The sequence below is a fragment of the Crocodylus siamensis genome, chromosome 15 (genome assembly GCF_052110815.1).
Source record: "Crocodylus siamensis isolate JL-2025a chromosome 15, ASM5211081v1, whole genome shotgun sequence".
NCBI classification, from domain to species: domain Eukaryota; kingdom Metazoa; phylum Chordata; order Crocodylia; family Crocodylidae; genus Crocodylus; species Crocodylus siamensis.
In genome coordinates, this window is record NC_143409.1 from 1,905,508 (window position 1) to 1,932,149 (window position 26,642).

Genomic DNA, 26,642 nt, shown 5'->3' on the forward strand with positions numbered 1-26,642 from the left:
ACCCCCAGGGCTGACAGCTGCCATCCAGCAGCCACCAAGGGGGATGTTTGATGAGGTCAATGACCCCTGGATTGGGTAAGCCCAAGAACTGGGGAGTCACCACAGTCTACCAGAGAGGGATAAAAGGCAGTGAAGAATGACCCCCAATGGCACCCTCTTTGGCCTCATCAGCACACTGCCGGTCCAGGCAGAAGGACCAGCTGGTGACCCCCTTGTGAAGCAACATTGCACTGAAAGAAGCCTTGACTGGCCATCAGTGGTGGACGGCAGCACTTGGGGATAGCTATATCTTGACACAAATGCTTAGTGGTCATAGCTAGCTTGTGTGTGTGCACGCGCGCGCATCAGCTCCAAGGCTTATGATCTGACTTTTGAATCCATCTAATAAACTGGAATTTTATGATGATCCTGCAAGTTGGTCCTTTGTAGCCAAAATCGTGGCCGCAGCAGGGGCTAGCAGGCCTGTTGTTTTCACCCCCCTCTGCCCCAAGACCGAGACAGTCAGTTGCACAAGCACCCATGTCATGAGCTTTGCCTGTCAGCAGCCAAAGGTGCAGGGTCCCAGGACTCCCCTGCATCCATCTCCTTGACAGCTGGCAGGCTTTGTGGCCTCAGCAGGCGCTAGCAGGCCTGCAGTTTTCACCCAGCTGTCCCTTTTAACACCCAGTGTCACCCATGTCACAAGTTTTAATTGTCTGCAGCTTGAATACAGTTTCCCCCAAACTGTTGCACCTATTTCCTTGAAACTTGACAGGCTTTGTGCCCTCAGCAGGGGCTAGCATGCCTGCAGTTCTGACCCCGCTGTGGCGTAACACGTGCACATGACATGAGTTTTTGCTTTCAAGATCTTATGGTGCTGTTTCCCTGAACCTCCTGCGCCTATCTCCTTAAAACTTGACAGGCATCGTGCCCTCAGAAGGGTCTACCATTCCTGCAAATTTCATCAAAATCAAACCAGAAATGACAAAGTTATAGGCTGTTTTGATTTCCCCCCCACCATTCTAGCATATGGGCGAAATGTTGAAACCGGGTCCAAACGGTGAGACGTTTTGATGGAACTGACCAGCTGTTTCAGCTGGAAATGGACCGCTGCCTTGTCGCGCAGCCCTCCTGCTTACCTACCTGGCGGCCCTCTTGTCTTGGCAAGTTTGTGTACAAACAATCAAGTCCTTGCCTTTCTCTAAAGGTGCAGGGTTTCAAGAAGTTAAGTGAATAAAGGGTATCAAACAATAAGAATGCACTTTTGGTAGGAAAAAATGATTAAATTGAGGCTTCCTAACCAGTGAATTAAATCATAATTTAAATTGATTTGATTGAAATCAAACCCACCCTGTTCATAATGCTTAAGTTAAAGGAGTAAAAACCTTCTAGAAAAAGGAATGATTTTCTTTAAGTAAAAGAAGTTCATCAGAGCTTTGAGAGAAACCTGGGTATACTTGTGAAAATTAGTATTAAAAGGGAGACTTGTTTGTAAGCCGACATATTTTATACATGCGCTGACAATATGACTATATTTTGTGTAGCTCCTGGAATTGGGGAAGGAAGCAGTAGCAGTGAGACTCCCCAGCCTCCTAGGAAGAAAAGGGCTCGAGTAGACCCCACAGTTGAAAGTGTAAGTTCCTTCAAACGTTCGATGTATTGTCATTTTTAAAATTGGATTTCAGCTTTTGGGCAAGAAGTTTGTTTTCATTTGTTGTTGCTGTGTTTTTTTTGTTCCCCCCGTTGAGGTCTGCAGCTTTTGTCCACTTTATTTCTGTGATCTCAGATGTGACAGACTGGACAATTCATGGAACAGTTGTTGGGTGTTTTGTTTTAACTAAATTGATTTTAGAAAAATGCAAGGGTGCAAAGTAGAGGTATTTCAAACTCCTTTTACTTAGCTCCTTGTTTTCCCTGCAGGTCTGGTAGGGTCTGATTAGCATCATAATGCTTTGACACTCTCTGGTACCTTAGCAGTCTGTTAATGAAGGCTGACAGTTGGGAATATTTGATCTTTTGTACTTTAGTATATGCCTGTTGCCAGCTGACAAATTAAACCAGTGAGTTGGGAAGTAGCAGTTGCAAGAACTAACTGCAAAAATGCAAAACCTGTTGTAACTTTGATCAAGCTGATTTGCTGAAAGCTGATCAACTCTATTGCCTGCTCTGCTCCCTCCCCTCCTCCCCCTGCCACTGAATGATGCTGGTCTCATGAAGATAATTGCAGCTGTTTGTTAGTACTCCCTGTATCATACTTATTGATGAAGGAGCCAGAAACTTAAAAATAAATTAAAACTTCTATTTGGTCACTGATATCTTTACTCAGACTTTATAACTTGGAAAGTTTGCACATGTTCACCAGGACAGTGAAAATTGATGTTGGTGAGGCTTGCATGCTTAGACCCTGGTTTGGGACTGAACCCTCTGGGGTCCTGTGAGCTCCACATGAGTGCTAGGTGTGGTTCTCAATCCAGTTTGGGGAGCCTCAGTTTTTTTTTGCAAGTATGTGAAAACAGCACAAGCAAATGACTTCTCCTGGTGGAATCGAATTTACCTACCACACAACGATGTACACCTTGCTGGGGTCGTTTGATCCCAGTACTCTTTCCTGCCATGGCAGGGAGTCAGACTAGATGATCTACTCGGGTCCCTTCCGACCCTAGAAACCTATGAAACTATGAAATACAGAAAGTAAACTTCTTCCATAGGCTAGCCAATTACCTGTCAAGAATGATGGGCAGATGGGGACAGTGGCCCATGTCCGGTGAACCATTCCCCTCCCTTCTGGTCTGGGCCTGCATGCGTGTCCTCTGACCTATGCCATGCCTCCTGGAGGAGTTTCCTGGGCTTGGATTTGCCCCACAACTTGGCCCAGTCAGGGCCCCAGTGAGACAATCGGAGCTCAGCGGCTCGCCAAGGGGGGGGCCTGTGGCCCCCCAGTGTGTGCATGGGGCAAGGGCAGACTGTAGCTGCAGGCTGCACTCAGCCTCTGCTCTGCCTCACTGCCACTGCTTCGACAGTGGCGCGGCACAGTGCCATGTGAGTCCCGCCACTGGGTGGGCTGGGTAGCAAGGCACGTGGCGCTCCACCGCACTGCTGTCAAAGCGTCAGCAGCGAGGCAGGGAGCAGAGGCTGAGCACAGCCCGCAGCTGCAGTCTGCCTTTGCCCTGTGCAGACTGGGGGGCCATGGCCCCCCCCGGCTCCCCAACACTGCACATGTGGAGGAGATGCTGGGCTCTGATAGTCTGTTGACCTGGCCCACCCGGGGCCCCAGTCATCGAATGGGGCCCTGGCTTGGCTGGGCCGGGTCGGGGACGAGATGGAGCATGCCCGTCTGCCGCCTCCCCTGAGCCCTGGTGCAGTTTTGCATGCGCCGCTGATTGGCGCGTGCACAGTTGACCCAGAGTGTGACAGACTAAGACTTTTTTATTATATTTGAATGTTGAAGCCATTGTAGCATTCTGTGTCGTGTACCTGCCAGAAATGGCTTTTCTTCAATAGTTAATACTGAATTTCCAGATCTCGTTCTCCACACAGTTGTTTTACTCCTGGCAGGAAAAAGCAAGCATATGGAGGAGAATGCCCTAATGCATATATGTGTGAGCATTTATTCATAGTTGTGAATATGTTGCAGGCTAAAATTTGGGAGCTTTGAGGCTTTTTTTTTTCCTCTCAAAATACTACTTCCTATGTATGTCATAGATAATGGAATAATTCTTAAATGCACGCAGATGGAAACGGTTTTAATTAAAAAATCTACGCAAGTGGTCTTTAACAAAATGGGGGTTTTTTTGTTTTTTTTTGATTGGCCACAACAAGTTAGCTTAGCAATTTGTCCTCCTTATCTTGTGAAATATATTAGATATGTGCTTGGAGACCGAGTCTAAGCTGAGCTTGTAGAGCGTTCTGTAACGCACGTCACTGGAAATACCTATTTAAGATTGACTTCTCTTGCTGTTGAATTGAGGGTTGTAAGCATGAATTCATGGGCAGTTAATTGGAAATAATGCTCCCAGCTTCAAAAGCTTTAAGTATATATGTTAACAAATGAAACGAGCTGAGTGCCATAGTAGAGTTTCTGGGATAGTGGGTTCTGGTTACTGTCAAGCTAAGTGGAGCTGAATAATCTTTCACTTAATCGGAGAACTTGAAGTGACAGTAGCAGCTGCATAGTTGTAAGTTTTTTGTTCAGGAAAACAATTGCTCTGCCTGGGTGCAATAAGCCAAGAAGAGAGGATGACTTTTTCCCTCCCACCCTTCTAGGAAGAAACATTTATGAACAGAGTTGAAGTAAAGGTTAAAATTCCAGAAGAGCTGAAACCATGGCTTGTTGATGACTGGGATTTGATCACAAGGCAAAAACAGGTACATTTTTTAAATGTTATCTTCTTGCTGTAAGTGCATTCAGTGACATGTCTCCTCCAGCAAGGCATAATGGAGCAATCAGTTTGTGACTTTGCCTCCCCATGGCCTTTTTGACTCTAGATGCCCTCTAGATTCTGCCCATAGTTCATGGGTGGGTACCGCAGCCCAGCACAGCTGCCTGTAATCTTCCAGAATAGATTCTAGTGTCTGGACTCCGGCTGGCACAAACTAAATGTTAACTTGCCCTTTTTAAACTCTTACTAGCCATAAGTGTGGTGTCAACCTGTGTGTATTTCTTGAGTTTGATATACTGTAATGCACAGTTTACTCTAATGGACAGAAAAGGTTGGTCCATAGCAATGCTTCCTTATTGATGTTGATGACATTTCACATGTTTAAATTTCAGGACAGAGGAGGAGTTGAGATCTTGCCAAAAGCCTAGGGTGTAGCACAAAAAAACAGCTTTCTAAGCAGGGAGGCTCTGTGGAAACCACCTCTGGTGTACCTGTGCAGGTTACTGTTAATCCTTGTTCTTCGTTATTTAAATCCAAAATAAGCTTTCATACTAATTGTGTAGGTAAATTTAAACTTTGCTTGTTTTTTTTTCTCCTGTAATAGACTACAATCTAGCTCTCTTTCAGTTCAGGACCTTTAATGAGTTGTGACTAGTTTCACGTGCTGAAACCTTAGTTAATAAAACTGACAAGAATCTTACGGAGTGATAGAAACCTTGTGACTGACTCATTTTCTGGTAAATTGACTGGCTTGTTCTGATGTGAGCACAGGCTGTCACTTCTCATTCCTGTCGTAGACCATAGCTTTGCTCCTGCAGCCGTTGCGCAGCCAAGGCTCCCTTTGGAACCAGTGGGGGTGGGAGGGTGTCTTCCCTTGTCTACTTGCTTTTGAAAACTTTTGTGTGACACTAAAGCAAAGGAGCAGTAACCATAACTTGAGTGACATGGAGCTTGGGTCTTTTTCCTACCAAGCTTGCTTCAGTACTGGTATCTTACACAACCTGTGTTCTAGCTGTGGGGACTTAACAGTCCAAGAAGATCCAAAAAGTATAGCTTGCTTTTAATGTTAAATTCTAAATTCCATCTTGATCAAGTTGAGATTTCAGTCCTGATGGAGAACTGAGAATGACAAGTACTTGCTGTACTGCTTCACCTTGCAGTAAATTAAGGCTAGTTGTATAGGTGCAGGAAAGTGGCTTGATGGATATATAAGGTAAAAGTAGGGTCCACAGTTTATAGGCACAGCCTGGGTAAAGTGGTGATGAGTCACAGACATCTGTAAGGAGCAGAAAGGGGAATATATATTGACTTGCTGGTCACACAGTGCAAGTCTCAGCTGCTAACAGATTTGGAAAATCATACTTGAAAGGTTAAGGTTTAGTATGTAAAAGTGTCATAGTACTCCCTATACAATACTCCACCATCTCCCTGGAGCAGAAGTCTGCCATACCTAGCTATCATGAACTTTTTTGCTCTATTCTTGTGTCTTTTAGGCTACTGCTGCATGTTGAGTGGTTTTTAAGAGATCTGCTTAAACAATAAAATGAAGTTTTTTTTTTTTTTTTTTTTTTAAAGCCTAAAAACATGAGAGGACAAAGGGGGCAATGCAGGAAAGGTTGGCTATAATTTGATACTGTCAGTCACGAGGCACATACTCCAGTAAAATGTGCATCTCCCAATAACAGATTCCATGAGCCACTAAACGTTTCTGAAGAAATCTTTTTCTTTGTGTTTCCTTGTCTCTGTGTCGTAAGTGGTATGCTGACTTATAAATATTATCTGCAGAAGTGTGATTTGCTTGCATTAGTCCAGCTATACTTTGTCTTTCCTAGCTCTTTTATCTTCCTGCGAAGAAGAATGTTGATTCAATTTTAGAGGATTACGCGAACTACAAGAAATCACGAGGAAACACTGATAACAAGTAAGTGTGAGCCCCTCCTTTTTTAAAGGGATTCTCCTGAGCATGTCTGAGCCATTAAAATAAGTTTTTGCTACTGTTATGATTGCTATATTCTCCCTCTGGATGGATCCTAGAAAGTTAGAGTGGAAAGGGACCTCAGGAGGTCACATCTCACTGTGGTGCTCTGGTGTGGTGCCAGAGGAGTGGAAAAGGACCAATGTGGTCTCCATTTTCAAAAAAGGGAGGAAGAAGGACCCAGGAAATTATAGGCCTGTTAGTCTTACCTTGGTCCTGGGGAAGCTCTCTGAGAATTATCCAGGTGCACATCTGCAAAGGGTAAGCAGGGGAGTGTAAGCTTAGGGGCAACCAACATGGGTTCATTAGGGGCAGGTCCTGTCAGACCAACCTGGTGGCCTTCTGTGACCAGGTCACAAAAGCCCTGGACACAGGTGTTGCGGTGGACGTAGTCTTTCTGGACTTTAGGAAGGCCTTTGACACCTGTCTCTCACCCCATTCTCGTTTAAAAAAAAATTAGGAGATTGTGGTGTCAATGCCTACACAGTGAGATGGGTCACCAGTTGGCTGGAGGCCCGCACCCAAAGAGTGGTGGTGGACAGGTCATGTTCGACCCGGAGGGACGTGGGCAGGGGGGTCCCCCAGGGCTCGGTCCTCGGGTCCGCATTGTTCAACATCTTCATCAGTGACTTGGACGATGGGGTGAAAAGCACCTTGTTCAGATTTGTTGATGACACTAAGATGTGGGAAGAAGTGGGATGCTAGACAGGAGGGACAGGGTGCAATTGGATCTGGACAGGTTACAGGGGTGGGCGGATGAGAACAGCATGGGATTCAACACTGACAAGTGCAGGGTGCTGCACCTGGGGGGGAAGAACCAGCACCATACCTACAGGCTGGGGAACTCCCTTCTCATCAGTGTAGAGGCAGAAAAGGATCTTGGAGTCATTATTGATGCCAAGATGAACATGGGCCGGCAGTGTGGGGATGCAGTCAGGAAGGCCAACCGCACCTTGTCATGCATCCACAGATGCATCTCAAGCAGGGCCAGGGAGGTGATCCTCCCCCTCTATGCGGCACTGGTCAGGCTGCAGCTGGAGTACTGTGTCCAGTTCTGGGTGCCACACTGCAGGAGGGAAGCGGACAGCATGGAGAGGGTCCAGAGGAGGCCATTTGCATGATCAGGGGCAGCAGGGCAGGCCCTACGAGGAGAGGCGATGGGACCTGAACCTGTTCAGCCTCCACAAGAGAAGGCTGGGGTGGGGGGGGAGGATCTAGTGGCCGTCTACAAACTGGCCAAGGGGGACCAGCTGGCAGTGGGAGAGTCCCTCTTCCCCTGAGCACCACTGGGAGTAACAAGGACTAACGGCCATAAATTGACTGAGAGTAGATTCAAACTAGACATCAGGAGCGCTACTTCACGGTCAGGGCGGCTAGGAGCTGGAACCAGCTCCCAAGGGAAGTGGTGCTGGCTCCTACCCTGGCGGTCTTCAAAAGGAGGCTAGACAATCTCCTAGCCGGGTTGTTTGACCCCAGTATCCTTTCCTGCTGTGGCAGGGAGTCGGACTTGATGATCTGCTCAGGTCCCTTCCGACCCTACCAACTATAAAACTAGTCCAATCCCCTGCTCCAACTACATCGTCCCAGCCGAGGCTTTGTTTACCTGGGTTTTAAAAACCTCCAAGGTTGGAGACTCCACCACCTCGCTGGGTAACCTGTTCCAATGCTTTACTACCCTCCTAGTGAGAAGTTTTTTTTTCCCTTAATATCTATCCTAAACTTCCCTTGCTGCCACTTAAGCCCATTGCTCCTCAGTGGTGGTGGCAGATGACAGAACAAGAACAGTCCAGCTCCATCCTCTTCCAAACCCCCCTACAGGGAGGTGAGGGCTGCTATTCAATCCCTGCTCACTCTTCTTCTCTTCTGCAGACTCAGTAAGCCCAGTTCCCTCAGTCTTCCCTCACGAGCACCAGTCTGTTGTAAACAGGCCTAAATTTATGCATCCATTGTAGTGCACAGATTTCTTAACTAGACTCTTACTCCTGAGCATTACTAGAGTGTTGAAAATCCTTGGCAAAAACCAAATTCTTGAATATTATTATACCGCTGTTCAGATCTCCTCACTTTTGCCAGACTTGGCTTCAGTCAGCAAGACATAGCTCAGGCTTCAAACCTGGCAGTCAGTAGCTTGCAGCAACCCTTTCACTGGCAGTTTTTCTTCTCTAGTCTTGTAGCCAAGCTACAGCCTCCCTGTCACCATTCCCTTTAGACGGGGGAGCTCCATCCCCTTCTGGTCGGGGTTTGTGTAGGCTGTTCAAACCTAATGGTGGTCTGACCAGTGCAAACCGTGTGTTCCAGCAGGGGAGAGTGGAAGATATTGTGTTGTGCTCACAACTATAGTCACGCAGTATGTGCTCAGCCTCTGAAATGAAAGGGATTTTCAAACTTCAAGCTGGAGGTCACAATGCAAAGTAAATGTTACAGTTAACATGGAGGCTAAAGTGCAAGTCTGCTTAGCTTTAAGAAACCAAAATGGAGTTCAGAGCTTGACCCAGACCTTCTTTCTTCCCCCCACCCCAACTCCCTGTGTGTAATGCAAGCTGGAACAAGAACACCTGAGCTGCTGTATAGAACTAAACCTGAACGTATGTGGAATATGAAGTTGCAGCAGGGTTCAATTGACCTTATAGCCATGAGGGCTCGGGAATAGTGTCTGAAAACTTGTCTGGAATCTCTCCCAACATACTTTGGTCCAATTCCAGCCTATATGTGCAGCTTCCTCTCTCCTCTTGTTGACTTGAATTGATGTGGGTCAAGGTCCAGTTCTGTGGTTATCTGAATTGTCAGTGAAGAGGGATCTGTGCCCCTGCACATGCTAATTCTAGGTTGGTGCTTCTGAAAAGTGGGCTCAGGATCACTTCCAGGATGTGGATTCTTGATTGAATTGGTGAGTGTCGTAGACGGAGCTGTTCTGACTTCAGCTACAGACATAGCACCATATCCAGTCTGGGCTTCTCTGTGTATCTGTTTAAAAAAAAAAACCCAAAAAATGCACCCTGTGCAACACTGGCTTTGCTTTATGATTTCTGAGCATTTCATTGGCACCTTAATAGTCCTTTTGAGGCTCTTCTAAAGGCCGTGGAGAGGCAGTAAGGAAGGCCAGCTGCACCTTGGCATGCATCCACAGATGCATCTCGAGCAGGTCCAGGGAGGTGATCCTCCCCCTCTATGCAGCACTGGTCAGGCCGCAGCTGGAGGACTGCGTCCAGTTCTGGGCGCCGCACTTCAGGAGGGATGTGGACAGCATGGAGAGGGTCCAGAGGAGGCCACTCGTATGATCGGGGACAGCAGGGCAGGCCCTATGAGGAGAGGCGACGGGACCTGAACCTGTTCAGCCTCCACAAGAGAAGGCTGAGGGGGATCTAGTGGCCTGTTATAAACTAGTCGGGGGGATCAGCAGGCACTGGGGGGTCCCTGTTCCCCAAGCACCGCCAGGAGTGACCAGGAATAACGGTCACAAGCTGGCAGAGGGTAGAGTCGGGCTAGACATCAGGAGGCGCGACTTCACGGTCAGGGCAGCTAGGATCTGGAACCAGCTTCCAAGAGAAGTGGTGCTGGGTCCTACCCTGGGGGTGTTTAAGAGGAGGTTAGATGAACATCTTGCTGGTACTCTTTCCTGCCGTGGCAGGGGGTTGGACTCGATGATCTGCTCACGTCCCTTCCGACCCTAGAAACTATGAAATTAAACTTTAAAGACAGCAGAGATGTGGAATGCTTTTTTGTGGACTTTGAAGCCCGTGAGGGGAGCCCTTCTTCCAAGTGTCATCAAAACTGCACACAGTCTCAATCCTATCAACATCCATCTTCTGCGGACTCCCGTGACGTGATCCCGTCCATGTGCAGATGCATTGCAAACCAGGCCACAGGACGCATTTGTATTTCAGTGGGAACAGAAACAGATGGTTGATCCAGTGATTATCGCACTTTTCATCCTCCCACTGTGGCCAGGACCAAATACACTTGCTGTGTTCACCTAAAACCCTGAATAGGCAGATGTGGAGATGATTTACCCTCTGGGATTTTAAATTAATCTTTAATAGTTGAAGGCTAGTTTAAACTCAAAGCACATTTTTCTTCCAGTTCTTTTCAGCAATAGCTGCCAGAAATCTGAATGTGCTTGGTATTGACATAAATAACGTATCTCCTTTCTCTTGTTCTGTTTTTGGCATCAGGAACAATGTGGCAGCAAGTCCTTCAGCCTGATGTACATTTTATGGCAAAAAAAAAAAAATACTGGTTTTGAATTTGGTCACGTTTCCAGCTCTTTGACTCTGCCCCTCTTCTTGCAGGGATGTGAGAACAGAAGCTCCCCCTCTGCCTTTTTGTGTGTTGTTCCCTGTGTTATCCATGTCCCCTCCTGGGTCGTCTTTCAACAGCAAATGATTCATCTTTCAGTCACTCTTCTATACCCCTCCTGTTCTTGTTATGCTTTTCTGAAAACTACTTCAGTTTGGCTGCAGTATCTTTCTTGAGATGGGTGACTTGTTCTGGCCACTCGTCCTTAAGGAGAGAACTGAGACATATGGTGGCCTTGATGTTCATAGTGTTCTTTATCTTGTCTTCTGACATCCTTTGGGTTTTGTATTGCACTTCTTGCAAGCTGTCTTGAGTCGAGGTGTCACTATGTAGCAATGAACCCAAAGGAGAGAGAGAGGACCCTTACATTTTCATAGAATTATGGGAAAATAATGCTTAGAAGGGACCTCCAGGAGGTCGCATCTAGTCCAACCCCTGCTCCAAGCAGGACCAGCCTCAACTAAATCATCCCAGCCAAGGTTTTGTCTAGGTGGGTCTTAAACACCTCCAAGGATGGAGACGCCACCACCACTCTGGGTAGCATGTTCCAGTGCTTCACCACCCTCCTGGTGAGTTTCCTAAAATCTAACCTCAACTTCCCTTGCTGCAGATGGAGCCCATTGCTCATTGTCCTGTCATCTGCCCCCACTGAGAACAGTCCAGCTCCATCCTCTTTGGAGCCCCCCCTGCAGGGAGCTGAAGGCTGCCGTCAAATCCCACCTTGGTCTTCTCTTCTGCAGTCTAAATCAGCCCAGTTCCCTCGGCCTCTCCATACAAGTCATGTCCTGCAGCCCCACAACCATTTCCACTGGACTCTCTCTCTCTCCAATGTGTCCACATCCTTTCTGTAGTGGGGGCCCACAACTGGACACAGGACTCCAGATGTGTCATCACCAGTGCAGAATACTGGGAAAGGATCACTGCCCTTGATCTGCTGACAAAGCTTGTACCAGTGCAACCCAGGATGCCATTTAGCCTTCTTGGCATCAAGGACACACTGCTGGCTCCTGTTCAGCTTCTTGTCCCCTGTCCCCCCAGGGCCTTTTCTGCAGAGCTGCTGCCCAGCCAGTTGGCCCCAGCCTGCCCCGGTGCAGGGGATTGTAAGTGCAGGACTTTGCACTTGTCCTTGTTAGACCTCATGAGATTTCTTTTGGCCCAGTCCTCCAATTTTTCTGGGTCACTCTGAATCCTAGGCCTACCCTCCAGCGTATCTATTACACCCTCCCCCCACCCCCCCCCAGCTTGGTATCATCCGTGAACTTGCTGTGGGTGCACTCCATCCCATCTTCCAGATTGTTTAATGAAGAGCTTGAACAAAGAAGGTCCCAATACTAAGTGGCCCTGGGGCACTCCACTTAATATTGCCTGCCAGCTAGACATTGAGCCTTTGATTACTATCTGTTGAGCCTGATGATCCAGCCAGATTTCTATCCATCTTACAGTTCATTCATCTAACCCGTACTATCTTGGCTTGCTTGCAAGAATGCTGGTGGGGGGAAGACTGCATCAAAAGCTTTGCTAACTTTCTTCTGTTCAGGCTAGCATTTTTTTTTTTTTTTTTTCTTGCTCTTGCCCTCACAGAGCACAGGACTTCCCCTGCCAAATTTTAAAATGTTACCTGTTGGAAGTGGATACTCTGACTTTTAGAAAAGAGAATAAATTGCAAAATGCTAAAATAAAAAGGAACAATCCCAGTGTCTGAATTTAGTTTTATAGCGGGGGTGGGCAATTATTTCGGGCAGAGGGCCGCTTACTAAGTTTTGGCAAGCCATCAAGGGCTGCATGACAGGCAGCCCAGGGCAGATAAATATTAATTTCCTAAATTTTTTAGGGGCCCCGCGGGCCAGAAAGAATGGCCTGGCGGGCCGCATCCAGCCCCCAGGCTGCATTTTGCCCGCCCCTGGTTTATAGGGTGAAGACTGAATCATTTCTAAGAGATGGGCAGCAAATATGTTTTGTACAGAAGGCTACGTCCGTGTGTAACTACATTGTAATCAGAAATGGAGTAAAGTCTAGGGCTACGAGAGTTGTGTTCAGGAAATTTAAGGCAAGAATTCTTCAGCTGAACATTTTATGATCTCTTCCAGTCGGTTTGCTCTTCTGTTATAAAGTACTGGTGCTTCTTGAACTGCCACACCCAACTCTGGTCTAATTCCATTGTAGATTATTACTGATCTTGGTAAAAATGAGTGGAATAGAAATGACAACTGTACACTTCAAGACTTCAAAGAAGTTGCTTTTCCATCTTGGTTTCAGTACTACTTTTGTGTTTTTTAAAGCATTTGGTGAAACATTGCCTTGGAGTGTGAAGCTTGCTACTGGCCTCTTTTTCCTTGTGTTGAAATTTTGCTTCAGATGTCTCTTTATACAGAACAGTGCATTTTTAAAAAGACACGAGAAATAACAAGGGTTTTTTTTGTGTGTGCACGTGTAATGTACCATTTAAAAAAAATATATATTTTTTTAATGAAATCTTGCCTGGACTCTTCAACGGGGTTAAGAGTCATGTGGCCAACTCTCCCAGTTCTTGTGACTATGTATAAAAGGACAAAAACACAGTAAGCCAACCGAAAATGTTAATATTCCATGTGTCTTTTTTGTTTATCAGAGAATATGCTGTTAATGAAGTTGTTGCTGGGATTAAGGAGTACTTCAATGTAATGCTGGGAACTCAACTGCTGTACAAATTTGAGAGGCCCCAGTATGCTGAAATCTTAGCAGATCATCCGGACGCTCCCATGTCCCAGGTCTACGGTGCACCTCATCTGCTACGACTCTTTGGTAAACACAGTGCCTCCCTGCTTCCAAGTAATTTAATCATTTTTTCTTTCCATCTTGCTGCCTGAAATTCACCAATATCTGAATTTGAATGAGAAAATGAGTGAAGTGTCTAAACCAATGGCTCAAGTCCATCCTCAATTTGGTTGTATGAAAGTTTTAAAACAACAGATCTGTTCTTCAAAATCAGAAGTGGATTTTCCACAACATAATTGTTTAGGCGGGAGAAAGAAGAATCTATTGGAGGCTTGGGATTTTAGGATCATAGGAGAACAGGGCTGGAGGGATATCACAAGGCCCTCTAGTCCAGCCTCCTGCCCGGGGGGCCGACTAAATCAATCCAGCCAAGTGTCTGTCCAGCCTGCTCTTGAAAATTTCCAAGGGTGGAGATTTGCACAACTTCTCTGGGTAGCCTGTTCCAGTCCTTGACCACCCTCAGAGTTGAAGTTCCTTCTAATCTCCAGCCTGAATTTCCCCTGCTGCAGCTTGCTTCTGATGCAGTCCCCTACAGCCACAACATCAGCATCCTTGTGTATTGAAATGTGCTTGTTTAAAGCAGTCTGTCAGCCTCCAGAGGGGTGATGCTGTTCTCTTTTTTTTTTTTCACTGAAACAGTGAGGATCGGAGCTATGCTTGCTTATACACCCCTTGATGAGAAGAGCTTGGCTTTGCTATTAAATTACCTGCATGATTTCTTAAAGTAAGTATAACATTTCATGTCTGATTACAGTATAAATTGAAAGCCTCTCTTTATGGCTGTGACCCTGTAAACACAAGTGTGTGTGCACATGTGTGCTGGGTGGGGGGGATTACATGTTGCTGTTGTCAGACTAACATTTGATTTGTGATGTGCATTAATTTTATGAATAATTAGCAATTTAGAGGTAAGTTTTAAATGAATCAACTTGGAGGTAACTTTAATGTGCAGCAGCCTGATGGGCTTTAAGGGATGAAAATAGTTTTCTTAACTTTTTTGGAGCTGTTCAGTTATGAATAATTCATATTGAAATTTGAAACCAGTAGCAGACTTGCACTTTAGCTCACTTAAGTGCTAACTTTAACTTAAGTGCTTTAAATTCTTAAATTAGCAGGAAGCATCTTTCTGTTGAAGATGCATCACTTTTTGGGGGAGTTGCCATTGCTGAAAAGAGCAAATGTTTCATGATGTCTGAAACATACCATATTTCTGAAAGGAGAAATCATCAGAACAAGTTTTGGGAAGGGGTCAAAAACAAATGTTTGTTCCTGCACAAACTGCAGCAGCTACTAATTCAGGCCACCTCCATCAGGAGAGTCTGTTTTGAAATTGGTCATTTACTATTATTCTCTAAATGAAAAATTTTTGCCCTTTTGTATTTTATATGGCACTTCATAGGGGCACCAGCAAAAGTTGCACTGCATTGTATAGGAATAACATATAGACACTCCTTGTACAACTTATTTAAGTAGGCAAAACCAACCTATTTTTTCGCCTCCCCCATTTTCAAGATGGGAGGAATAAACACAGAGAGCTTAGATGACAACTGACCTGAGTCCACACAGGAAGCTAGTGGCAGAGTTGGACCTGAATCAGACCTCTCAACCCAAAGTGTGCCTGAGCTGCCGGCTCTCTTCATGAACAGCTCTTTGCTAAGAAGAGCTTAAGCTGTTTTCTTTCTTGGTCTGTTGCACAACTTGTTGACTTTAAGACTGTTCAAGATGATGATGATGATGATGATGATTAGCCCTAAATGAAAAGCTGGTGTGCACTTTTAAAAGAGGCTTAAACTCAACATCGTTGACGGATGGTGAGACTTGGGTTTTGCGGCATTTGGAAGCTTTTAAAAATGTTTACCCTACCCAAAATCTTTTTAACATAGGACATGAATGCACAGTCTAAAAGTGGGGATTTTTCTCTGTTCTCATGAAAATCATGCCAACTGCTCTTAAGTGTCAAGCTCACTTACAACTTAGCTCTGATTCTTTTGAGTTGTGAAAACCACAGGGTATTTATTCATGATGGTGAAGGGCTTAACCTAATTATGGCTTATGCACTGGAGGCACATTGAGGGATCTCCTGGTGTTACACACATGCTTATCCCCAGTAAATGCATGAGCAGGACTTTCTTTCAGTTTTCAAATATCCCTTCATCTGCTGGAAGCTCTTTCTTTTTTGCTTTCCTTTTTTGTTTCTTGATTTTTAAAGTAATTGGTCTTTCTTTGTAACACTGTCATGAAGAACAGCAAACTGACTTAATTCTGTATGGGAAGGAGGGTAAGACAAAAGCTGTTGGTCACCAGTCCATGGGGCTTCAAATAGTGATTGTAAATGAAGGACACACAGTAGTAAAAGAGCCTTCACTGCTTAAAAATCAGTGCTTTCTACTTCTGTGTAACTGAATGTGAGAGAGAGAACTATTGGGATTGGGGAACACTTTGCCTATAATGCACCAAATCTCTGCAGTGTCATGATGAAGCTTCCTGAGGTGAGCCCCTTACTTGGTCTAAGCAGAACTGTTTTTACCACACTTACCAGTAAATCTGAGAACTGAACAAGTGGGGTGTCTGATACCCTTGGTATCCTTCATAGAGCCCCGAGTAGCCCCCCTTTTTAAAACTGTAACATAGGGATGCATGCACATTATCTACTTTTAAAGGGGTAGTGGGAACTGCTGCTTGTGAGCGCACATCAGCTGTTACTTGTGTCACTACAGGATCAAACAGCTAAATGTGAGTTAAAGTACTTCAAATTTGACCCTGAATGAAGTGGGGGTAAAGGGGTAAGGACCAGTCTTGCTACACTTAACATCACTACAGAATCGCGCAGCATTACCAGTTTATTACATCTGTCTGTCCCCTAAAGTAGTCGTTGGGTAGGAATACCTGAGCCTACCTTCCAAAGATGGCTGGAGCATCCACGCAGAGGATGCCCTATTATCCAGGGTGTTTTGAATGACTGGCAGACTCCAGCAGAAGAATGATGCTTGATATTGTAGCCAAACCTTGAATTCAGATTTTCTCTCATCGTTGGAGGCCTTGTAATCTTCTCGGCGCTCATCTGCAGTCAGGGTTGCTTGACAGGAATATGTCACTTGAGAATTGGATGTCAGTGTAAGCTGTTGAGAATCTCTCCTTAATCATTGGCTTTGAACAGCCTGGAGCACTGCCGAGTTGAGTTCGTGCTAGCTGATTACTGTCAGACTTCTACGTCTGAAATTTGGGATTGAGCTTTTTGGATATACAGGCTTCTGAATTGCTGGCTTCTGTATGAAACGGAGTAAGATGGCATAGGAGTGCAACTTGGATGCACTAGGATCTAGACAACGCAGTGTTCTGATCTCTGAAATGGGTCTTTTTTGTTCCTAGGTATTTAGCGAAGAATTCGTCAACGCTGTTTAGCGCCAGTGACTATGAAGTAGCCCCACCCGAATACCATCGGAAAGCAGTATAACACCATGCTGGCTTAACGCAGTAACCATTAGGTCTCTAACTGTACTGTCTCCTGCCACACTTTGTTCTTCATTTTTCTATTGCACATGTCCCTGCTGCACAGATTATATAAATTTTGAGTGAATAACGTGTGTGTGTGTGTGTCTGTGTGAAACGAACTGACACTTGTGAGTTTTACCGTGTTCTTCTGTCCGTTCTGAAACGAGCTTGGAGACGGCTCCAAGAATCTGTCAGTGATCGTCTGCGCATCAGTTGAGTTGAATGCAAAAAAAATGCAAGTGGGGTATTTGTTGTCTGAGCTGCTTAATGCTCGTGTTTTGACACCCAAGACTTACCTAACTAATCTGCATCCTTACTTAGTGATAGTAAGCCCCGACTCACTGGGGGTGAGATGCTACTAAGTCTGACTTCCAAGCCCATTTCCTTCCCCAGTGTCTGAAGTAAAACAATTGTTGGTCCATAAATTTTATTCCTAGCCTAGGTGGCTGAAGGATTGTGACTTTTTTTTTTTTGTATTCTAACATAATGGCAAATGAACTAATGAATTGTTGTATCTTGAGTGTTCTGGAAATGTTTTGTCTTTCAAAGAACTGTTTTACAAATCTTCAAATAAATTTTTTTTTTAATTTCAAATGTGTTTAATTTTTATTTAATGTTTTGCCTAATTGGAGCCTGTTTTTAAAAAAAAAAAAAGTTAAGTGCTCAGATGTGGTAATCAAATCACTGTCATAGTCATGGTTTTCAGCATGCTAAATCTGTAGAAAGCATAGTTTCTGATTGAAGTTGAAACAGGTTTGCAGCTGTTGTGTTTGAACTTGTTTTAGTTCTCAGTACTCGGAACTGAAAGCGGTTGGAATTGTGCATCATTTCATGCATTTATTTATGAAAACCAGTTATCTGCTGTTCCTCAATGTTTTTCTGAAAGTCCCTGAGAGAGTTTTGGAAGACTTTGGTCAGTAGCCAGTTAGACTGAGGTGGTGAACAGAGAACCCCGTCTGGGATCAATGGCTCTTTTTCAGAAGTGATAGGAGGCCCCTTAGTGCTATAAACAGCACTCTCCACTAGTAAATGAGCATCATGCACTTGAACTTGCTATCTTTTCACGCAGCAGATTTCTTCCTTTTGGTAGTGAATAATTCAGTGCCTAGCTACTGATACGGCAACTCCGATGCACTTGGCTTTTATATCTGCCTACCCAGAGTGGGAATAGGTTATAGACAAATCCATGGGTGGACAAAGGTATATATTTATGGTTCTAATGGTCACAACAGCCCTCAATTACTGAATAACAGTAGTTTCAGGTGGTATGCATGAAGTCACAGTTTGTTTTACACAAGATACTGCTCTTCTGCCTCTTACATGTTTCTTCTGGGTCCAAATTCTGACTAAAATTAACACTGACATGTACTTAAGAAACTCAGGTCCAAGACGGAACTTCTTGGTGCTTGTGATGGATTTGGATCAATCCTGTTGGAAGCTGTACAGAATCACAGACAGTTGGGGTGGAAGGGACCTTAGGAGGTCACATCTAGTCCAGCCCCAGCTACATCATCCCAGCCAAGGCTTGGTCCACCCAGATCTTAGAAACCTCCAAGGACGGAGACTGCACCACCTCTCTGGGTAACTTGTTTCAGTGCTGTACTACCCTCCTCATGAGAGAGTTTTTCCTAATATCCCACCTCAACTTCCCTTGTTGCAGCTTGAGCCCATTGCTCCTTGTCCTGTTGTCTACCCCCACTGAGGCCAATCCAGCTCCATCCTCTTTGCAGCCCCCCAGCAGGGAGGTGAAGGCTGCTATTCAATCCCCCTTGGTCTTCTCTTCTGCAGAATAAAGCATAGATTCAGGGGTTGGAAGGGACCCTCAGTGGGCCATCTAGTCCAACCCCGTGCCCCTGGCAGGCAAGAAAAGGGTCACCAAACCTGGAATCCTGTGATCCTAGCCAGGTGCCTGTCCAGTCTCTTGAAGACCCCCAAGGATGGGGCAAACACCACCTCCCTTGCAAGCCCATTCCAGATCCTGGCAACCCTGCCAGTGAAGAACAGTTTTCTAATGTCTAGCCTAAACCTACTCTCCAGTAGCTTATGGCCATTGTTCCTTGTTCCAGGGGGTGCCCTGGTAATCGGCCCAGTTCCCTCAGGCTCTCCTCACAAGTCATGTCCCCCATCCCCCCCAACCATTTCCGTTGCCCTTCTCTGGATTCTCTCCAATGTGTCCACATCCTTTTTGTAGTGGGGGGCCCACAGCTGGACATGGGACTCCAGATGTGGCCTCCCCAGTGCTGAATAGAGGGGAGGAATTGCTGCCCTTGACCTGCTGGCAACGCTCCTACCAATGCAGCCCAGGATGTTATTAGGCAACAAGGGCACACTGCTGGTTCGTATCCAGCTTCTTATCCTTTGTAACCCCCAGGTCCAATATATGGAGTGGAAGATATGAATAGTCTGATCTAGTTTCTGAAAGTGTTTGCTATGCATAAGAATAGCGTGCTCTAGCTGCTGGCAAAATGGCTGGCATGCTAGGCAACACCCTTCCCCTCACCCCTCTCCCCACACATCTCTCTACCTGAAACTAGCTTTTCCTTTTGTCCTTAGTCTATTAACCTATTAGATGGAGCCTTGTAATATGAAGTTTTTATGAAGTTTTTAATAAATCTTTTCTTGTTCTTCAGCCCTGTGAGCTTCATTGCAGAAATGGAGGGCACGTTTCCATGCCCATGTTCTCAAACAGCATCACTAAGTAAGTGAAAAAATCCCTGGTTGAAGGATAGTCATCTCTTCATGTATAGCAGTGAGACAAGACTCCTGTTAGAGTTTGAGTACTGAACCCTCTCAAGGCTGCATTGTTGCTGGCTTTTGTGAGGCTGAATCACTTCCATGCATGTGAAAGTTACTTTTTTAAATTGGCTTTTTGAGTAACACATTTGTGGAAGGTGACAACATCCAAGTCAGGAGAGAGCAACTTGGATTGTGTAGTGGCTTTCTGGAACCTATTATGGTTAGGATTGTTGGTAACCAGGGCTGCTTATAGCATGGCTTTGGGCAATCAGCATTTCCTGGTGTGAATGCAAAAGGGCTAAAAATCCCACCATGGTGTTTTTGAGCTATCGCAGTTTGAGCCAAGTGAGCTGAGTTGGGTTCTAGGTGCAGACCTGTGGGGTGGGGAGCTGGAATTGTTGCTGAAAAGGGAAATGCTCTTACAGGGTCACAGCAGGACTGCCTGGCAGCACAAGCTGCCCTGTGCCCACTGGGATTCCTGCAAACAGGTTTGGCCTGGGCCTCTTGAGTATTGGATGCATGGCTTTGATGTGAGTTCCCTGCAGGCTCAGCGGGACTTGCCTTGGGAAGGGCAATACCAGGACCCGGTCATGTGTTGCTTTCTGCTGATGCTTGGTTATAGTCATACTCCCCTCATCCATTTCCATTATACACGTGTTTGCTTTTATCTGTGCAGCTCCCTGTTGCTAGGAACAGCCATGATGTTACATGGCAGCCTTTGTCTCCAAAGCTGGGCAGTGAATGCAGTGCAGGTACTGCAGAGTAACTTACCCCAAGTTTTTATGCTGTAGTAAATGTACTTCTTAGTAGGGAGTGGACACTCATCCAGTTCTCCTAGGCTAGCTGCCTGCAGTGTGCTATGTTATAACTCCAGCCCTTTAGGTAAGCAGAGGAGCTGATTGCATGAAGCAAACAGCTACCTTGGGTTAAGGTTGATAGGGGATGGACCCACAACACTTATTCTACAGTAAATTACCCAGGTTTTAATTGCTGCCACTTTTTTTTTTTTTCAGCCTAACTGCCTGGAAAAAGAGACTTGCTCTATAATCAAGCTGAGTTGTCTGTCCTACTGTTACGATGCAGTAAGGCAGTGCTAGATTCAAGGTTCTCCTCATTAGACTCCAGGGCTCCCTTCAAAAAGGCCAGTTCTTGGTTTTCACTCATCCTTTGACTGGAAAAAATACTAGATCAGTTCTTCTGTGGCAAAGAGCTCAGACCACAACAAGACAAGATGGTTTTAACTTTCTGGATTTATCTTGTGAATCAAGTGTAGGTGTTGGCACACTTAACAGTGTAAATGTTGCACAGTACCCAGTTTGTAAAAGGATTTCACGGCACCGTAGTTGAGAACTGGGGTAAACCCTTCGACATGCCTGCAGCCCTCCGTGCCTCGCTGATGGGAACAGAAATCTGCAGGAACAGCGTTAGGCTTGTCAGATTGGTTTGATGAGCCAAACACTTTCCTACCTTTCCTTCGGTGCATATGAGCTCTGCTGCTAGAAGAGTTTTTGGGATTTTCCTCTCATTGCATAAATCTCTCTAGCAACAGGCTACTTTTTGGGTGTATGAAATGTCAGTCAGTTATGATAGTCCTTGGGCAGGTTTGCTGGGAGGGTGGCTCAGCTGTAGCACAGATCCAGCATGTGCCTTTCACAGGACAAATGAACATCGTTTTCCAGCCCTCCTGAAGACACCTGGTATCACTTGACTCAGACATGAGTTAAGGCATTGGTGTTTTTGAGGAGAAGGACTGATGATGTGTGATTGCAGGACAACAGGACATAGCAATGCCTGGGAAGCAGGGTTTTCCCTGCTGGTTGCATCTGGACCCCTAAGCTGAGGACTAATAACGACATTTAGCAATGATGTTTGTGAGTTGCTATGGAAATAAGGTGGTTCTGAACAGCCTGCCTGATGGAGATGTTGGCTACAAAGGACCAACTTGCAGGATCATCAGAAAATTCTAGTTTATTAGACAGATGTAAAAGTCAGATCATAAATCTTGGGGCTCATCCCCTCATACACACATTCATGCACGCACACACACTTGCAGTAGCTAGCTATGAATACTAAGCACCGGTGCCAAGATCTGCCTGTCCCCAAGCGCTGGAGTCCATTGTTGATGGCCAGTCAGCTTCTTTCAGTGTGATGTTACTGCAGAAGAGGGTTGCTGGCTGGTCCTTCTGGCTGGGCAGGCAGGTGCTGGTGAGGTCAAAGAGGGCACCATTGGAGTCATTTGCTGCCTTTTATTCCTCTCTGGCACTCTGACTCCCCAATTTTTGGGCTTACCTAATCCAGGGGTCACTGACCTCATGGGACATCCCCCTTGGTGGTTGCTGGATGGCAGCTGTCAGCCCCAGGGGTCATGTCTGCAGGAACATGCAGTTTTCGGAGTCCGTTGATGAAGTTTGATTAATTCACTGCCTTGATGAATACGACTCTGTGGGTGGTTGACTGGGGGGTGGTATTCAGTCCCAAGAGTTGGTCTTTAGTGTTAATTAGTTCTAACTGGGGCTTCTGTACCTTTTAACCGTGAAGTTTCAGGGGGTTCCTGGCTCTGTATTGATCCTTTCCTCTCCCTAGATTGTGGGGTCCTAAGTGTTAATTGTCACTTGTTAACTTGTTATCCTGGCTAGCTACTGCCTTATGCAATCAATCAAAATTCATTCAGGGACCCGCTCAATACAGAGAAGACCCAATTCCATTCCTGCCCTTGCTAACATTGTTACATGGTGCAACTTGCTTTTAAACTTAAAATGCTTTTGTTACAAAGTTTAAAAAAAAAAAAAAAAAAGCATAGAATATAAAACATAAAAGGGTGAAATGCCATGGCACATGCAACAAATAGACCAAATACAATGTGGGGTCAGCATACTGATACAGAATACTATAACAATGAAAGCATCTCCAAACTATATTTCTATTACAAGTATACCTTATATTCTATAAAAAAATAATATAATAAAAGAAGAAGAAGGAGGAAGAAAAGGGAGAAAAGAGAAAGCGTCCCCAAAAGGGGCCAAATACTGCAAAAGGGGCTTTTGTCATATGGAGGTGCTTTACATTGGATGGGGGGGCAGGCAAAAAAAAAAAAAAAAGTTTCTTGCTACAGAGAGGCCTGATTAGGAAGGGAGCTCAGTACAGTGGGGGCGAAGCATCTGCAGCCCAGGGCCCACAGAAGTGACACGATGTAGGCTGTGGTGTGCTGCACCTCCTACAAGGTATGTATGGAGCTGGTGTCTCTGGTGCCAGGATCGCCATGTTTGCTGTTTGAGCGCCAAGAGCAATGCAGTTGGGAGGGGTGGCAGCAGAGGCAGATGCAGGGCCTGGGATCTGCAGTCCTAACTCGAGTAGGATGAGGCCAAGTAAGTCCTTGGGTAGAACTGCCCCCTTCATCTGTCATTCCCAGGCTCCGAGTCCAAGCCAGCTGCCAGACCCCGTAGAACTTCCTCCATCGCAGTTTCCTCCCATGCTCTTACCCAGTAAAGCAAACAGCAGGCTAGAGCTCAGCACAAGGGGCTTGTCATCTGAGGACCTACCAGCCCTTTGGCAGAGTTGAGCAGATGCCCTCGCTTCAGAGGGTGCTGGACACAGCAAAGCAGGGGGGGGTCTCTAAATCACCAAGGGAGTTGGATAGGACTAGGCATGAGGCTGTCCTGGCCCCAGCTGTGTTTTCTGACCTGGTTCCCTTGGCCATGAGGTTGACTTCAAGCCTTGGCTCTCACCATTGTGCATGACTGCTTACGTCCTGGCAGTGATGCATATGACTGGGAGGGAGCTTCAGGGGTGCTGAGCTCTGTCCCTGCCATCCCAGGCAGCTGCATGTGAGCTGATGGAGAGCCATGGGCTACAATATCCATCACCTCCTGTTTTAGCCCTAGGACCCCTGTGGTCTCGCCCAGGGCACAGGCAGGATGCCCAAGGGGCAGTTACGCATGCATTGGCAACTAGTACCCTCTTTAACAGCTGAAGGTGTGGCTTGGCAGCCCAGCTAGGATGCTCCTTCCCTGCAGCTGGCTTGGTAGAAACATGTGGAATTTTTCCCAGGACAAAACTTTTTATCCTGGGATCCCCTTAGAGGTGTAAACCCCATTGTCCCACTCAAAGTACCTGTGAAGTATCATCAATGACACTTTTTTTCTGGAGAGACAATTTTTTTTGCAAAAATCTAGTTGGCTTAATAAAAGATGTCCCCTCTACCTATCTAGCTTTTTTTTTCTTTAGACCGATACAGCTACAGCTTGGATACCTGTCATTCCTGGGACAGCTGTAGCTAATTAAAATTAATGGTCATAGGCCACCAATGCAGTTCCCTGGTTTTGACTTGGATCAATCAGAGCAGCCTCAAATGCAATGTCTGTTTTTACCCCTTGGTATGTAGCACCAGGAAAAGCTGCAGTGATTTGAAGGGGTCTGGGTTGTAGCCGGGTTGGTCGAAGGACATAAGCAAACAAGGTTATTTGGGTAAATGGGCCTGAAGTTTGACATCTTGTTTGCAGTTACTGAAGCAAATGGTGAAGGCTTTGGCCACAGGAGGGCACCACATATTGCAAAAGCACGTTGCGTGTCCCTGGCGTGGTGCGTGCTGTAGGACTTGGCTGGTAACTCAGTTTGGAGGTGGGCGTGGGAGATGCAGGTGCATTGATCCTACTGCAAATCCCCTAGACCCAGTGGACTCTGTGACGCTGCCAGGAGAGTGCTACGGTGACTTACCTCTCAGCCAGGCTGTGCTGCTGCTGGTGGGAGGCGAAGGGCTTGGGGGTGAAGCTGAATGCAGCAGCAGGAGGCGCAGAAAAGACCGGCCCTCGGAGGTGGTGCCTTTCTCCCTGTAGCAGGACCCACACTGAGAAGAGCATCCAGTCCTCCTGCTGCCCCTCGCAGGCTGCCTGCCAGCCCCACAGGTCCCCTCTGCTGAATAACCCACGCAGCAGCCCAGCCCCTGCCTGGCTGGAGATGCCAATCCTGCCCTGATCAGGGGACTGGACTAGATGACTTTGAGGTCCCTTCCAGCCCTCCTTTTCTATAATCCTAGAAAACGAGGGTTGGAGGGGACCTCCAGAGGTCACATGTAGTCCAACCCCCTGCTCCAAGCAGGACCAGCCCCAACTGCGATGATGACCCCAGACAAGGCTTTGTCTACCCAATGGAGAGTCCACCACCTCTTTGAGTGACCTGTTCCAGTGCTTTACTACCCTCCTTGTGAGTTTTTCCTAATTTCCAACCTCAACTTCTCTTGCTGCAGCTTGAGCCCATTGCTCCTTGTCCTGTCATCTGCCCCCACTGAGAACAGCCCAGCTCCATCCTCTTTGCAGCCCCCCTGCAGGGAGGTGACGGCTGCTATTCAAGCCCCCCTCGGTCTTCTCTTCTGCAGACTAAATAAGTCCAGTTCCCTTAGTTTTTCCTCACAAGTCGTGTCCCCCACCCCCTCACCACTTTTGTTGCCTTTGGCTCCCTGTGTGCCCAAGCTCAGGAGAGGACAAACCCTGCGGAGAGCACCAGGAGAGTGAACTCAAATGTGGGGTGTGTTTCTGTGCTGAGGCTTGGCTTCCTGTTTCCTTCCTCCTCCACCTCTTCCTGAACGCACTCATCCCACCACTCTCGCCTGCAAACTCAGTGCAGCGCCACATGCTCCTGCCTGGTAATAGGTCTACTGCAGATGGGCAGCACAGCTCAGGCCTTTCCAGACCAGTGGAGTGTCTGAGGACACCCGTGAAAGTCCGTGCTTGTGCTCCTGGGTCTGGCAAGTGCTTTTGCAAATCCCAGTCCTAGCAGTGCCTTGAGTCAGTCGTGTCAAACGGAGCCTGTGTGTGTGTGTGTGTGTGTGTGTGTGTGTGTGTGTGTCTCTCACGGACACCGTAATGGTGGCATCGATGCACGAGGCACCAAGGTGGCGAGCCCTGCCCTTCTTCCCCGCAACCATCACAAAAGGGTACAACAAACACTGCTGTACCACTACTTTCGTTATCAGAGCATCACCAACATAGATGAGGTTGGCTAGTCTGCAATGCCAAATCAGGCCGGGACTCAGACCCTGGGAGGTGATGGGTGAGAACAGCCAGCTCACCGCTGAGCACATCACCCGAGTGATATAAGGGAGCGCACAGCCACACCCAGGCGAGGTCGTTCATCACCCACTTCAGTTATCGCAAGGGACGCTAGCCTGATCACCTCGCGTCCGCCTCCCATTCACGATTAGCAACCGCCGGACGCCGCTTCGTTGCCGGCCCGACATGATTAGCGGTCTACTTCTCTGCATCTCGTTTCTCTCCTCAATGCTCACTGTGAGTAAATAAACCTCTACCTCCAACTCCTCTCCGTCTCCGTGACTCACCTCACCTCCAGTCTCTTCGGGCGACGTGAGCTGGACTTGCGTTCACCGTCCCATAGGCAGCTAAGTGGCCCTTCTCACCCCGTCGCTCCGGACCCTTGCGCTGCGATCGGACGGCAGCGTGACAGCCTGAAAGTCGGGGCAAGAGGAAAAGGAAAATGGTTTTTGTCAGAAGTGAGGGTGAGATGTTAAGCAGGAATGTGAAGTTTGTAATAGTTCTTGCCAAAAGCCTCGTCAAGCCTGGAGCGTGGCCTTTCTCATTTCCGGGGAGAGGGGAGGAAAAAGTCTGGAGAGAGCTGTGTCACTCCTACCATGTAAAGTGCAAGGGGGAATGGTCCTGGGTATCATGATAACTGTGTTAATCGCCAGTGGTTATTCCTTCTTCCTGCATTGAGTGTAGCTTGACCAGAACCTGTCCCAGGTCTTGGTTGTCACTTGGCCAGCACAAAGGCGTCCGTCCCTTAACTTCAGCGGGGGTCATGGCACTGTTTCAGAGATGAAGGGGGTCCCAGGTAAGTGATGCCCCAGCTGGCGCTTTAAAGATCCCTGGGGTTTGGAGCCCCAAGGGGGAACTGACCCCCCGTTCCTGGTTGTTACGCAAACTCCCAGGAAAGCTCCTGACTGTGAATTATCTCCTTTATTAACTGCTCACTGGAGAGAGACACTGCTCCGATGGCCTCTCAGACAGAAAATGAGGCCATTA

General features: G+C 46.7%; 1 protein-coding gene across 4 annotated transcripts in view; it reads left to right on the forward strand.

Moving 5' to 3' along the window:
- Window positions 1–17,469, forward strand: part of MORF4L1 (mortality factor 4 like 1) — a 41,689-nt gene extending 24,220 nt beyond the window's left edge. For 2 of the 4 annotated variants that reach the window (XM_090028955.1, XM_090028957.1), the window contains 6 exons: window positions 1,524–1,612; window positions 4,243–4,344; window positions 6,191–6,279; window positions 13,238–13,437; window positions 14,023–14,107; window positions 16,753–17,469. In XM_090028955.1, coding sequence (XP_089885081.1) covers window positions 1,524–1,612; window positions 4,243–4,344; window positions 6,191–6,279; window positions 13,238–13,437; window positions 14,023–14,107; window positions 16,753–16,837 — 650 coding nt within the window. In that variant the 3' untranslated portion in view covers window positions 16,838–17,469. The remainder of the gene's footprint in view (window positions 1–1,523; window positions 1,613–4,242; window positions 4,345–6,190; window positions 6,280–13,237; window positions 13,438–14,022; window positions 14,108–16,752) is intronic. The other 2 variants (XM_090028956.1, XM_090028959.1) reach the window with 1 other exon arrangement.
- The last annotated feature ends 9,173 nt before the right edge of the window (window positions 17,470–26,642 follow it).